The sequence below is a fragment of the Tachypleus tridentatus genome, chromosome 8, assembly GCF_004210375.1.
Source record: "Tachypleus tridentatus isolate NWPU-2018 chromosome 8, ASM421037v1, whole genome shotgun sequence".
Taxonomy (NCBI): Eukaryota; Metazoa; Arthropoda; class Merostomata; order Xiphosura; family Limulidae; genus Tachypleus; species Tachypleus tridentatus.
The window spans coordinates 115,711,471-115,727,135 of record NC_134832.1 but is presented as its reverse complement, the minus strand read 5'-3'; the positions used below and the strand labels follow the sequence as shown (position 1 = coordinate 115,727,135).

The following is a 15,665-nucleotide window of genomic DNA, read 5'->3' as shown; positions in this document are numbered from 1 at the left end:
GGTTTATATATATATGGATATGTGGGCAGGATTCATTATTGTATGCTGTTTGTTTATTGTTGAAATGTATCTCCAAAAAGTCGAAAACACTTACCACATACATAAAAACCTGAAACACAGTCTGTTTGTTTTTAGTAAGCTTATCTATCTTGTCTATCTTGGAAAAGTGAATGCTGCTTTATCTTTCAGTACTAGCATACAGATTGTTATAATAAACAAACTTACCAATTACAAGCATGTGTTCAATAATCTTTTTGTTTTTTGTTAAACACAAAGCTACACCATGGGATACGTGTGCGTGCTGTCCTTACGACGGGTAGCGAAACCAGATTTTAGCCTATTCAATAAAAACTGTAATTTTGTTTATATACCAGTTTCACGTCTTTCCTTTAATTTCGATGTTCGATTTATTTTCCACAATATATTTCTTTTTGAATTTTTGTTCACGGATCTAATAATTTTTGGCTTCAGTTTTACATGAGAATGCTAAAGATTATTATTAGTCATTTAATTAACTATTTACATCAGTAATTTCGGTTAATGAATCATTATTATTAACGGTTAGATATGAGCTATGCACGGTAAATTTCTTTTAAGAAATCAATGAATGGAGATTGCTTTAATACATAACATGTCGTAGGAACAGATAAAAAAATTGGTTCTTAATGCTTGTACTACTGATGAAACTATTTGTAATATCCATATTTCAAAAGCTAAGAAAAATAACTAAAACTTCTGTTCGGACCAGCTTGAGGTTCGCATCGAAAACTTCCCAAGTTGTTCTTGGGTAATATTCGTCTGCTTGTAGTTGTTATTCTTCAACAAAGGGAAATAAAACTTATTTCACACATTTTTGTCCAATACATCCCGTTCCTATGACTTAGCAATAAACTAGATAGCTCCTAACACTAAAATAAGAAGTTTAATCCTTGTAGTGGGCGCAGTACACGTATTGTGTGACTTCCTGTTCAAGTACAAACAAACAATAAAACACCTTTCATAATTAAACTGCGGAAAATATTATTTTCAAACTTTTCCATCAATACGCAGATAATACTTAAATGTCCTCCAAGTGGCATAGCGGTACTTCACCGGACTCACAATGCTAGAAACTGGGTTTTGATAGCCGTGGTGGGAAAAGCACGGATAGCCCTTTGTGTAGCTTTGTGGTTAACTACAAAATAAACAAACAATACTTAAATAATAAAGTTATAATAATGGCTTGGAGATAAAGCGACAGGACAATAAGTTACATGGGGGAAACTTAAAAAAGTCTGATTAATTAAAAAATAATGAATTTTGTCTGGATTCTCGGCTTAGTTTCAAGCCGCTTTTGCAGTTTTTTTATTTCTTCAATTATTTCCTGACGTAATAATCGCACAGTATCATTAACGAAAATTTTAACGACTCGGTGGTTTAGGGGAAATTTTTAAGCGCTTAATAATGACATTGTTCATCAAGTTTATGGCTTTAAACAAAATATGAACAATCGATTTTGCAATACTGTTGTGTTATCTAATGATCTAACGTCATCGCTCTGGCATGTTAAACTATCCAACATGTGTAATCGATCAGTTACAGCAACGTCGGGAGCGTGTAAATAAGGCTATTTAACTTTAATGTGATTCGTAAATAAATTTGCACAACATACCACTTTTCAATTTCATCCTCCATGGCAACCAAAGCTTCGGGTCTGTCCCATTCTGTTGTCCCAGGGAGGGAAGGGTAGTGACCTGAAGGATAATATCAATACATTTATTAGATATTTGTTAATTCCAAAACCGCACTAAATTTTTGCGCGTTTATTTTGTAAAAGGTTTACGATATCCCCCACTCCTCAATGGCCCAGCGGTATGTCTGCGGACTTATGACGCTATAATTCGGGTGTCGATACCCGTGATGGGCAGAACATGGATAGCCCATTGCGTTGCTTTGTGCTTAGCTTTAAACAAATAAACAAATCAATTTCACGAATATAATAACATAAGTACCCTACCCTCGCAGCAATTAGTAACATATATAACCTTGGAGTTCGTACTTACATGACAATGCATGCTCGTGCGTTGGATGAATAATAACCAATTCCGTTAGGGAGTTTGAATTGTTTTTATCACAAAGTAATTATTATTTCAAAAGCATTAGCTTGAAGCCACGAGTGACTTTGGTTATACTAATTAACCGCATATAAAACTATTTTCAGAATTAACTTTCAGATAAAACAAACAAACTGTAAAGACATAAAAATTATATTTGTTTATCCAACTATTTATTTTACTGACTGCTTTCTTTTAGTTGTCTATTTGTACATGTGCGATCTCTTTTTTTATTTTAATTAGTCTGCATTGGATTCTGAAACTTACCATCAAAAGGCGGGAGGTAAGTCATCAGTGTACAACCATTCCAGGATTCATCCACTTCCCTAAAATAAAAATAAACGATAGAAAGAACCATTAGTGAGTCGTACAGTCGCCTCATTATTCAATAAGGACAATTACGCAGCTGGAAAGAATGAACACACTTCTCTGTTATATACGTGTCACATAAATCAAGTTACGTTGTTCAAACGACGGTATTCTGTTGCCATAGAAACCACAAAAAAAAAAAACAATACATTTTTTAACAGTGTTTGTAATTAAGGCGTCCCTTTGGGTGAACTGACAAAGGGTCATTAGGAATGTAATTCGTTATTGGTGTCTATTATATGTGACAATTGATTGTCAATAGAAGGTAAAAACATTACCTGAACTTGCTGTTGAGTATGATATCATCGGTGAAACCATTCTTAATGAAGAATTGTACTGTCGAGTTGTTAGCCCTAACTACCAAAGCATCGTAAGGACCAACCACTGAAGGACTTTTTAGTTTCTGAAATGAAATCAAAACTATTCTCAGAAATTAGTGAGTAAACATAAAACAGTTGAGTGATTTTAATCGAATACATTTCAGTAACTGCAAAACTTACTATTATGCTTTCGACAGCAGGTAAAGGGTGTTAAAACTACCACTAGATTCATGCATTATAGGCTTGGTATGGCCAGGAGGTAAGGCGATCGACTCGTAACCTGAGGGTCGCGGGTTCAAATCGCCGTCACGCCAAACGTGCCCGCTCTTTCAGTCGTAGGTGCATTATAATGTTACGGTCAATCCCACTGGTCGTTGGTAAAAGAGTAGCCCAAGACTTGGCAGTTGGTGGTGATGACTAGCTGCTTTCCTCTAGTCTTATACTACTAAATTAGGGACGGCAAGCGCAGATAGCCCTCGTGTAATTTTGCACGAAATTCAAAAACAAACAAACTAAACCATGTATCATAAATTCAAAGAAATTTTGAACTGTTGATATGGTTAGCAGCAGCTGTTTTGTTGCGAAAACTCGGCCTCGTCTCCTTGAATCAAGTGTTGTGGTTGTTTTTGTTGTTGTTTATTTTGTGGAATTAAAGATGACTGTACAACATCTGTGGTTGCTTAAGTCAATTTCATTTTTTATATACACTCCATGTTTGTGTTGATTTTCTGATTTGTCCAATTATAGATATATTGTAACAGATTTACTGTTATATATTTATTGTTGTATATGTATTGTTTCTGTATAGTTTTCGTATACTTGACTTGTATTCTTTACTGTGTATTGCGCAAGTCCCACCTGTTCTCGAACTTGTAGAAAATCTTTGAAAATAAGAATCACGAATACTTGTTTACGAAAACTCCTTAGATCAGTGGTGCACAAACTTTTTGAGTCAGGGGCCACAAACAGACTTCTCATAACCGTTGGGGGCCACAAAAAAGTGAAGATTAAAATCGTCCCACAGTTGTTTCACACAAGATGGACATCACATTTAAGAACACACAAATAACGATTATATCAAAGAGTTTGCACATTATTCTAAGAAATGTTATGATACGTCAACTGTCACAAAGTCTGTGCAATGGATGGTGCTGCATGTCATCTACGAGCTTAGAAATGTCCGGCCTGATGCTTGATATTGAAGACTGCTTCCAGATGACCATCAGTCAGCTGATTGCGAGTGTTGTTTTTGTTCAGTTTCATATGCGAGAAAGCCTGTTCGCAGCAGTACGTGCTGCCAAACATGATGGTGTGGACAAGTGCATTCTCTTTCAGATTAGCAAATGTATCAGGCAACGTTTTGTAGAAGTCAAGCAAACTGTTTTCTCGGTAAATAGCACGCAGATCATCAGATGCCTGGTGATCAGTAAGTTCGAGCTGATATTCTGCTGAGAAGTCATCCACTGACACACTGAACGGATCAGCAAAAGTTTCATCAACAATCTGCATTGGTCAAAGTCATGAAACCGTGAGCTGAAGGATTAAATCAAGACAGCTAGCTTCCCAACATAAACTCGTGTGTCAAAGTTCTGATTCTTCTGTAGCTGTGATTGAAAAGTGGGAAAGTGCACGAAGTTGCCTGATGCTGCTTGCTGCCGGAACAACTGCAACTTTGTCCTAAAAGCTGAGACGTAATTTGCAAGCTGACAGACAAGCTGATTTTTGCCTTGCAACTTCAAATTCAGTTCATTCAAGTGTTGTGTCATGTCGACCAGAAAGGTCAAATCAGTTTGCTATGTTGGATCAGTCATGGAAGTTACTTCTGTGTCTTTGTTCTTGCTTCTGAGGAATTATATCACTTCATCAATCAATTCCCAGAATCTTCTGAACATCTTCCCTCGACTCAGCCAGCGTACTTCACAGTGATACACCAGGTCACCATAGTCTGAATCAATTTCTTCAAGAAGACTTCGAAACTGACGGTGATTGAGCCCTCGTGATTTGATGAGATTAATGGTTTTCGTCATTAATGTCATCAGTGCCTGAAAACCAAGTTCTTTACTGCACAGGTTCTGTTGGTGAATAATACAGTGCAACTTCACCAACTGTCCGTTCTGCTTTCCTCGATGCTTCATCAACAGTGCTACCAGTCCGCTAGTTTCTCTGGTCATGGCTGGTGCTCCATCAGTTGTCACACTTTCCAGTTTCGTGAACTCCAATGAAACACTACTACACAGTCGTACTGTCTCCTTGAATAGAGCAGACCCAGTTGTCTGACCCTTCATGGAACCCATGCCGATTAGTTCCTCTGTGATATCAAACTATGACGACAAACCACGAACAAAAACTAGTAGCTGTGCTGTTGAACTGATGTCAGTCGACTCGTCTGCTGTGCCAAAGAGAAGTAGACAAAGTTGGCTGCTTTATATGTAAGCTGCCTTGTCACGTCTCCTGAGAGGTGTGAAATTCTTCATTGAACTGTCATACGATTCAAAGCCATGGTCTGTAGCTTGCAAACTGCTTCTGGATACAACTTTTCTAGTGCAGTAATCATACATTGCTTGAAAAAATCACCATCAATGAATGGCCGGCCAGATTTCGCTATCATCAACGAAATATCGTAAGTGACCTCACATGCTGCACCTAAATCTGCTGACTGCTTTGAGAAAACGTTCTGCTGGTGATTCAGCGACCGCTGCAGAAATTCAATTCGAGCTGTTCGTTCATCACCGACAATGTTGTGGAAATCTTTATGCTTCAACTCATAATGACGCTTTATATCGGATACCTTCGCCATTGTTACTGTCGAATGACACAGCAGACAAATCACGTTTTTCTGTTGTTGAACAAAACAGTATTGTGCAGTCCAATCATCATGAAACTGCCGGTTTTCGTCGTCAACTTTTTTTTACGATTAGCTGCCATTTGTGATACGAAATAATATCAAAATAGGACTCGTAGGTAAATCTCGAAAAACAATTAGAACGCGTGAGATTTCATAATTACGGAAATATTACGTCATTGCGGCAATGATTAAATGCCTATGCATTAACGACATTTGCTTTTCTTTATTGCTCGACACAAATATGGAACAATCCAATATCTAATCTAATGCATATTCTTCTATAGTGCTTAATCTTCGCGCAGGCCCCAACTCTAAATGCGCGAACTCTCTATGTTTGACTTTCCCGTTGGACATCGCGGACCGGACTTTGTGCACCACTGCCTTAGATCATTGTTGCCAAGCGAACTTTCGAGAAACTCGCGTGATATGTACAAAAAGCGGTTAGCCGAGAGATGGAAGGAGAATGTTACTGGACAGCTACAGTCAGTATGTATGTGCTTAAAAAGCTATAGTTGTGATTAACATATATTCATCTGAAAAAGGGAGAATTTGACCAAGAACGTTACATACTTCGATCATTATAAACCGTTCAATTTCAGTCAATTACTTCGGACGTTATTGTTTCTACGAGGACATTAAATATCTTCTTCACTAAGATGTGAACTTCTAACCGGTGTGAGGCTAGCCTAGAAAGACATCGTCAGCTCAAGAGAGGTGCAACAATTTCAACTCAGAATTAATTTGCTCGTCGTGGACTTTACTCATCGATAAAATTTTCAGTTGTAGACAAGATATAAGCTTCAGTACAGTTTGTGAGCTTGTAAAACTGTTGTATATAAACTATTATTTGTAATAACTATCAGTATAAATTATAAATGTTTGTATATTAAATATGTTTGTGTTAAATAGGGAATTGTGTGTATCAATCTTGTTAGCAAATATCATTAATTTGATACATATTAACATTTTATTAACTTCTAAATTAAAATTAAAAATTTCGGTTATTTGAAATAGTTATACGCTAACTTGCGTAACATAATAAATCGGAGACTCGTCCGAAATAGATAATAATACGTAACAGTGCACATGTATATATAGAAAAGCTACAAAGGGATCTTACAAATAAAATGTCCGCGAATCCTGTTATCAACATCGAAGAACCTTGAGTATATCTAAAGGTTATTCTTATACAAGGATTGAATGAAGGTTTTGTTTTTAGGGATGGAACCTTCCTTTAATCTCTTTCTGTCTATTTCTTCCTTTGAGACATCGGAGAACCTTCTATAAAAAAATATAAGATACTTCGATTAAATGTTGGTGGTAAGGGTACGTAGCATGATACAGATTTTTGATTTTTAAGAATAACGGCTTCTAAAATGACGTCAATATTAAATACAATCCTGTGAAACCTAAAGTGTAGAAATTGGCAAACACTGAAAATCTGTTATGTGTGATTGTAACGGCTGTACTATGAACAGCTATTAGTTAAGAAAAAAAACTTATATATTGTTGCTGTTTTTATGGTATCTTGAATGGCCGCATGTCACAAAGTTTATTAATATTCCCACGTTTTATCCAACAAAATATTACTGAAATTCATTTTATTTCTCAACATAAATTAAGGCACCATAATTGTTTTTTTTTTAAATTAAGGACAAAGCTACACAATAGGCTATGTACGCTCTGCCCACCACGGGTATCAAAACCCGGTTTTTAGCGTTGTATGTCCGCACACATACCGTTGATCCACTGGAGGGCTAAATCATATATGAGTTTTTAAAATGTTAAAATACAAAATTCAAACATACCTCCAGAAGAAAGTTACCTAAACCACATTTTCTGTATTTCTTCCGAACTGACAACAAAATCAAAGACACCACTTTTGACCCTGGTATTCTGAAAAAAAAAAAAAAAATTCACACAATAATTAAAACTGTACTTTCCCTCAGTTCGACAAAAGCGAAACAGTTATTACTATGTGACAAAAAAGATTAGTAAAAAATGTTACTTTTAAAAAATGGTGAGTAGGGATCATCCAAAACGTACAGAAACAAGTTAAATCAAAAGGCAAATGTTTTATTTTCAAGCCTATAACTAGGAACTCTATAAATGTAAAAACACATGGGAATAATATAGACACTATTTCCAACTTTTTTTTTGTTCTCCTTTTTTTAAGAGTCCCTAGTTGTAAGTTTGAAAATATAATTTTTGCATTTTGATTCAATTTATTTCTGTACTTTTTGACGATCCATACTCTCCCCTTCTAAATTAACAGTTTTTACTAATCTTGTTTCATACGTGTTTTATACCTATTTATAAAGAATAAATTTTAAGTTACATACGTGCATATGTGTCCAGTTGAATGTTAGATGTTTTTCGACAGTTTACTTCTGCATTGGCTCTTTTTACCCATCCAAACAAAACATTGAACTTATCCAAAAGGAATAACAAATGTACAACAAAGAATAAACACATGTACTGGTATGCAACTACAAAAAACAAAATGTAACTGTGGTCTCAAAGGATCATCTTGAAGTCAATGATTGTATCATCATAGATTTAATGACCAGCTTACATCAATATTACAGTGTAATATTACAATATTACAACAAAAGATGAGCAGCAACAAAGCAATCTCATCAGAAAGGAATAACGTTTCTTCTAAGATAAAAAAACACAGATTAATGCAATGTAAAAGACGCAGTAACATGCTGTGCACAAGAGTTTGCTAGAATAAAACGACACAAATAAAATGTATAAAATGTATATAAAATAGATAACAGCAACATACTTAGCGTAAGTCGCCAATTACCGACAACATTTAGAAACGCCATCTTAACACCATCTATTTAAATATAGGAACAGAGATATGAAATAGTGCTGTATGCAGTGGTAACAAATTATAAGTACGCATTTATGATTTCAGTTAAGTATGTGAAATAGTAGAAAGAATCACCACCGTCATCTGAGTAGGAAAATCTACTATAGTAATCGTTCACTGTTACAAACTTCTCGAAATATAGTCGCAGAAATCCATGTGGAGACAGTGAATAATGACGACTCGGTTAACGACCAACAGCAATATCAGGAACATTTGACATAGTAGTTTCCAACTAACGCGCACATAAGGAAAATATCGTGTGTTTTTTTTAATAGAAGAAAGTAAAGTAATTAGAAAATTTCGCAGCACGACAAAATTAAGTGGATCAAGTTAAGTTTAAAACTACTTCCTCAGTTTTTATAATATGGAATAAGATACAACTGCCACTAAGTGCATATAAAACTTTACCAGAATAAAAACAATCTTCTCAAGTAAAACATCGCTTTAAATAAAGTTCTGTGTTTTTTAAAGCAATTATTTGCTGAGCTAAGTGGCTATGCCTGAGATTATGTGTAAACACACGTTTAATACGCGTCAAGTACAAAAGCAGCCATTCGAAATAACATCGAGTTTATTATGCATTTTTAACCACATAAATCAACTTTCAATGAAAAATAATCAACTTTTAATATGTTATGGGTATTTGCAGCGCTTTGTTTAGTATATCTATCCAGATTGTGGTGCAAAGTATTCAGCCGATTTTGCTGTAGGTTTGTGAAACAATAATAATACGAAGAAACAGGGAAATTTTGATTTTATCTACAAATCTACAAAAATCAACTTTCAATGAAAAATAATCAACTTTTTAATATGTTATGGGTATTTGCAGCGCTTTGTTTAGTATATCTATCCAGATTGTGGTGCAAAGTATTCAGCCGATTTTGCTGTAGGTTTGTGAAACAATAATAATACGAAGAAACAGGGAAATTTTGATTTTATCTACAATCGTGAAATCATTTTTTTGCTTATTATCAATGTTTGGGTGATCTTAACTATTGAAAATGAAGGTTTCAAGCGTTGTTTCAAGAATAAATCTGTTTTTAAAATAGTTTTTGCACGAATGTTTTATTAGAGTTCACAACAAATTTCTTTGCGATTCCTATTATGAACCAATATCGTGGTTCACTGTTGTATCTCAAGACGGCTGGTATGGATATTAAAAGTTTTATTAAAATAAAGTAGAGAACAACGTTTCGATCTCCTTAGGTCATCTTCAGGTTAACATTATTATCAACCCGAAAAGACCAGTTCGATGGCTGCCAAAGAAAGTTGTGTAAATCTATAAAAGACTACCTCCTAGCAACGGTGTTGTGTAGAAACCATAATCACTCAGCTATAACAAGAAATGAATTAAATTTAATTTTCTAAGTGAATAATAGTAGTGAGAAATTGTTAGTATATACTAAAGCACTAATTATCCAAAAAATACAAAAATGATTTATCATACTGCATTACCTTTACTTCTAATTAAAAGTTATAATCAGGTGTGAACGACTTATACTAGCCCTCCCAAATTCTATATAATATTATGTTTGTTAAGATATGTTGTATAGTGATGCAGTATAGTATACACACTAACTCAATACAAGTTGCAGAACGAAATGTGTGATCACATTTGAACTTCACATCTTCTGATGAAGGTTCTTACAACGAAACCTATCGCTTAGTAACATCGATCAATATTTTGGGTAATACCAATATATCAGCTTTTTTCCACTTTATTTCTTGAACAATTTACTGCAATAGAAAATGGTTTACTGTCAACTGTGTCAATTATAGGTGAATGTTTTAGATAAACATTCGTTGTAGTATAACACGTTATCAAAGGTTAAGTTTAAGACTTATAAATTACAGGATTAGCTTTGTATTTTAAATGCTGAAGTCAAATTATCAATAACTGAATAGATAAAAATGTTGCGTAATCAGTTAGTTATTTCAATAATTAGAAAAACAATTGAATATTAATTTAGGGGTGGAAGCTGGTCACTATATTTTAAAATTCTAGATAGACAAGTGCAGTTTAAAATTTCAATGGAAACTGTGTTAAATATGTTTGATTAAAAAGCATAACTTCCATCAGATTGCGGCCTGTAATCAGTTTTGAAAAACAAAATACACACACACGTAAAATTTCCATTACGACAAATATTACCTCCCATTACAACCCTGTTACTTTTTATTAGAAATTAAACTCTGTCTGATAATAACCTATAATTTTTCTGAAATGTTGCCGCAGCCATAACTCTGTTTTCCATTCCAACTTGAGTGATATCTATAGATCCGGTTCGTCGTCCACGTTTCCTAAGTGCTGCAGCTTTTAAAAACACCTGAAGTCCACGTGAGAAATCGTCGAGGTCCTTCTCTTCTTCTACTTCACTAGAAATGGAACAACCAGCACATGATAAGTCAAAGTTTCCAAGATTGCAAAATGACCAACACATACAGTACTTCAAATTTAAGAACTAAAACAGAATAGGACAGCGATTCCATCAACACGGGCGTTTCGATATTGCATAGTATAAGAAAAAACTAGTTTAACGAATACTTTTTGTCTGTTCATTTGCTCAAACTTCATATTGTAACTTTTGTATTAAACTTATTTATTTCTTTATTAATAAATACTTTACTCCAATTTTTACACGTTGTTCCATGTACTAGCATCATAGAAACAAGATAATGAGGTAGTTTAAAACTGATTGGATAGAAGAGTAGAGAACTGTTTATCTCGATTGTTCAGAGGTTCGTAATTAGTTGAATTATTTTTACATTTCAGTTTTGTTTAGAATAACTTATCAAGTTTCATGTGATTGTAGTTTTGTAGTGCTTCTTTTCATTATGGTTATGTCATTTTCATTTACGATTTCAAGTCAGAGTACTTAGTTTAATTTTTTTCTGTTTTAGTCTTGGTTAATTTAATTCACTTTAAAATAAACAAAGTAATGAAGAATAGTAAATTTAATTATTTTACTGAGACGGTGGAGTTCTTAAACTTTAAACGGCATTGAACCAACATTTTACATCAAGTAGCTGAAGGTAATATAAATTTTGTAGTAAGTGTGAGTTTTATGTGTTTTTCTTATAGCAAAGCCACAAAGGGCTATCTGCTCAGCCCACCGACAGGAATCGAGCCCCTGATTTTAGCGTTGTAAATCCGGAGACATACCGCTGTACTAGTGGGGGGCTGTAGTAAGTGAAATATATTCCTTTACGTTTAGAGATAGTGTTGACTTTATGGAAAAAATTCAACTGTGTTTTCTTGTTGAAGGAGAAATTCTTAAAACAAATGTTTAAATGTTTCGTTCAGATGTAACACAGTTTTATCGAGTAATTGTAATTAAGGCAGAAAACAAACAAATACACTTTTAACTGTGAACGTTTCAACCTTCTATATTTCTACTATACTACTGAACTTTCTAGTTTTTCTAAAGATCCTGACCCTCGCTTGTTATTCAAGGAGCAGTGAGATGAGATATTACCAAAACAATACAAACATTTGTTAACTAACAAGCTAGAGGTCAGATCTACTAAAGATATGTGAGTATTAATTCGCTTTATATAAATCGATTGATTATATATATCATGACAAGCACGTGCCAGGGAAAATATTCTTCACACATGACAGATAAAATATACTAGAGATGTATGATAAATCACAATAAAATCAAAGATATTGAAAACACGATATGTGTAATCTTCTAAGGTTCAATAATAATTCACATGTAAAAAATTAAGCTTACTAAAGGTTGACAGATCAAATGTATCAAAGACAGATGCAATGAAAATCTGATAGATCAAATATATATTGAAATGTGATAAACTTATATATGTTGTGTGGCTAAAAAAAAAGAAAAAAGAAAGCTATAATAACCGCCACGTGATTAGGGCAAAACTATTTGAGCTCTGCTCACCACGGATATCAAAACCTTGAGAATCATCGTTGAACCAAGATCATTATACAAGTTATGATAGCCTTTTGTATGTCTTAATGAACGAAAGATGATTAATTTAAAATAAATTATTTTGATAATTTTAAAGCATTATACCTGACTAAAATTTTTTAGAAAGTCAATTAATGTTTATTATTATTGTCTTACCTATTAGTATCTGTTCCTTCTTCTGAGTCACTAAAGACATCGAAAAAGGGACTTTCACTTGGAGTGTTCAAACCCGAATTTGGAAGTTTCACACTTTCACACGTAGATGGTGTGCTGATCTGACTAAGCCTAAAGTCTCCCTGCAGTTTTTTATCGAATGCCCATCCGCCAGGGAATTCGTTACTAATAGGAATAGTCTATAATTACTAGCTGGTTTTACATTATAAAGATAATTCATATCTCTCTTTTTTTCTCATAATCGTATTTTTTATTCACCGTATAGAAATACAATTTTTTTTTATATTGTTAGTTTTATAATCATTTACTGTCAGTTTCATTTCTTGATAAAGCTTTACAGTCTCTAATCATTGCTATAAATTATAATTTTCTGACAAACTGCAAACTCAGGTAGAATCGTAAGTTCCAAAAATTAAATAACAAGAAATTTCCTAAAACACGCATGTTGTTTAATTTGAATTATAATTTCAATGTCGTGAACTCTAACAAGAGCCCATTTTTCATTTTTACGAAAATAAAATGTTTAACTTTTAATTGATTTACACATAATTGCAAATTAAAGTGTATGCACACATAATATCAAAAATTTTGTTGTGAATCGTATATACATTAGTGTCTCGAATGTTACGATTTTTTTTTTTTTTGTATTTTCAGTCGCGGCTGAGCGGCTCATGCAACGGTTCAGAGTTTTTGGTGTTTTTTGTTTTTCAAGTACAAACCTTTAGTTCAGAGCTCTATCATTTCTTAACCGATTTGAAGTCAAATTACAGTTTTGGACTCAGGAGGTCAAATCTTTTCGATTGATGTATTGACCACGCCCAAAATATTATAGATTAACTTATTCTAATCCAACCTAAAATAATTGCAATTCAAGAGTAGGCTGGTAGAGATTCCGATGAGTAGTAAAATCGAATAGGGTATACGTGCGTTCCACGATTGTTATTGCTGACGAACAAAAATATAGCGAATAATATTTCATGGATTAACCTAATGTAATCCTGCCTACAAGAATTTCAAATGCTGTAATTATTGGTGATTCTCTTTTGTTTACTACAGATCTTTTAAGCGGAAAAAAAAAAGAGAAAGATAACCGTTTTGATATTCAGTCATTTCAGCAGTTATCATAACGAGCTCAGCTGTGTGAAGGTGCTTTCGTTTCCGAAGATGGCCAGGGAACTAAAGAAAAACATTTTTAAAAATGATTTTACACTCAATATTGATTCCTAACCAACAGAAAAAATAAAGAAGTGAAACTAAGGTCTAGTGATTCAGATGTATACAACACGATTATTTGATTGTTTATTTGAACAATCAACAAGAACAAAACTCAGAGTAAAACTATTTCTTCGGGCAAACAGCTATCTCCATGCACACTGGTATTATTCTAGTCATTTTTAAGGATAGCTCGTCTACTGTTTAATTTTACAAAAATATCAGTGTTTTTAGAGGGTTTAGTCTGATCCTCCAGTTGTATGGCTATAACGTAAACACAGCATTTTGTACACTTGAAATTTTAGGGATCCAGAAAAATGTCTCACAGAAGCAAAAATTACAGAGATACATTAGATGTTCTATTGCTTTATTTATTTCTTAAATTTGTTAAAGAAGTTTAAAATTGCTTAGCATAGCTGTAAATCTGTTTAACAAAAAGGAAAAACTCAGTATAACGTCAGTGGTTATTGTCCCTTTGCAGCCCTCTCCTTTGTTTTGTGCACTGCCATCTAATTCAATCTCTTTTCTGTATTTTCTTAATATACAAATGCCCTTTGTAACACAGCTTATCACCGCCTTTACATTTTTGCCCACCTCCATGATCACTGATTCTCGCTTTAAACCAATCTAACTTTTGATGTTGCATTCTTATTTATAACTACAAACATTTGACGTTATTTTGATAAAGCATAAGATGCATGCTTTTTGACAAATTATAAGACTTGAATGCTGTAATAAAATGAAGTTGACCAACACATTTTCTCTAAATTTTATAAATATTCAAGAAGTTTTTGAACGATATTTCAATTATGGTCAATTGCTCTAAGTTTTGCTTTAAATGAATTGAATCGTCATATTTTGTGTTTTGTGTTCAGACAAAATTATTGTTTTGTTTTTCGTACAAAGTATGTCCTTTGTATTTTCCAATCATTTTGAAAAAAAATTCAATCTCTTGTATTCGACTGAAAAATGTGTATGACAAATGTTTTATTGAAATAGAATAAATTCTTCATGATGAGACGACAATTTTATGTAACAAAGTTCCAATTTTTTTCTGGCCACTATGTATGATTTCTCATATTAAAAAATAAACGCTATAATTACCAAATTATCTTCCTAATTAGTTTCTTACTAGGAAACAAACATTCTTTTGAAGTAATTTTACTGACATAATTAAGTTCTCGCTTTCAAACAAACAAACTTTCAAGATGCCTCAAAAAAGTAACGCAAAAAAGTATACTATATACAATATATCTGGGTGAAACATTGTCCTTTATTTTCCAAAACCTGATGAGCCATTTCATTGTCCGTATACTGTCTTTCCGAAGTCTTAGGCTTATTTGTGGAAAACAACAGTCCATGTCTTTACTTCTACGAACAACTTTGCTGATGTTTTTTTTATCATAACCAATCACCCTTCATTGCTTTTGACAGGTGGTGTTGTGCTATATTAAAGTTTAGCTTTTTCATCAAGCAACAGAGTTGTATTTCATGGTGACATTTTAGAAAGCTTAATTTGATTATCCAGACGAAAACTATGTATTGTCCTGAGCGAATAATCCACTTGGCCACGTCTCAACTGATGTAGAGAACAAACCATAAATCCAATTAGGTATAGTTATCTGCCAACTCTTTTCAGAATGTATGCGACAGGTTTTGCAACACATAGAAAATGGTGGTTGAATTAAATGAGGCTTCGCATAATAAACAGAAAAGAACCTGCATTGTCCATGATGGCTTTCATATGCTTTATTAAGTAAAGTGAAGACTTTTTACAAGTAACCGTTATAACCGATGCTGTCTTTTCATAAATATTTATAGAAGATAAAAAAG

At 33.6% G+C, this 15,665-nt stretch overlaps 1 protein-coding gene across 1 annotated transcript in view; it reads right to left on the bottom strand.

Annotated features, from left to right (window-relative positions):
* The window catches only part of LOC143223988 (uncharacterized), a 73,261-nt gene that overhangs the window by 23,950 nt on the left and 33,646 nt on the right, over positions 1-15,665 (bottom strand). Inside the window, exons 5-10 of the mRNA XM_076452454.1 lie at positions 12,603-12,785; positions 10,717-10,884; positions 7,436-7,523; positions 2,741-2,865; positions 2,361-2,419; positions 1,652-1,733 (exon numbers count right to left, since the gene is read on the bottom strand). Of these exons, the coding sequence (XP_076308569.1) occupies positions 1,652-1,733; positions 2,361-2,419; positions 2,741-2,865; positions 7,436-7,523; positions 10,717-10,884; positions 12,603-12,785 (705 nt within the window). The remainder of the gene's footprint in view (positions 1-1,651; positions 1,734-2,360; positions 2,420-2,740; positions 2,866-7,435; positions 7,524-10,716; positions 10,885-12,602; positions 12,786-15,665) is intronic.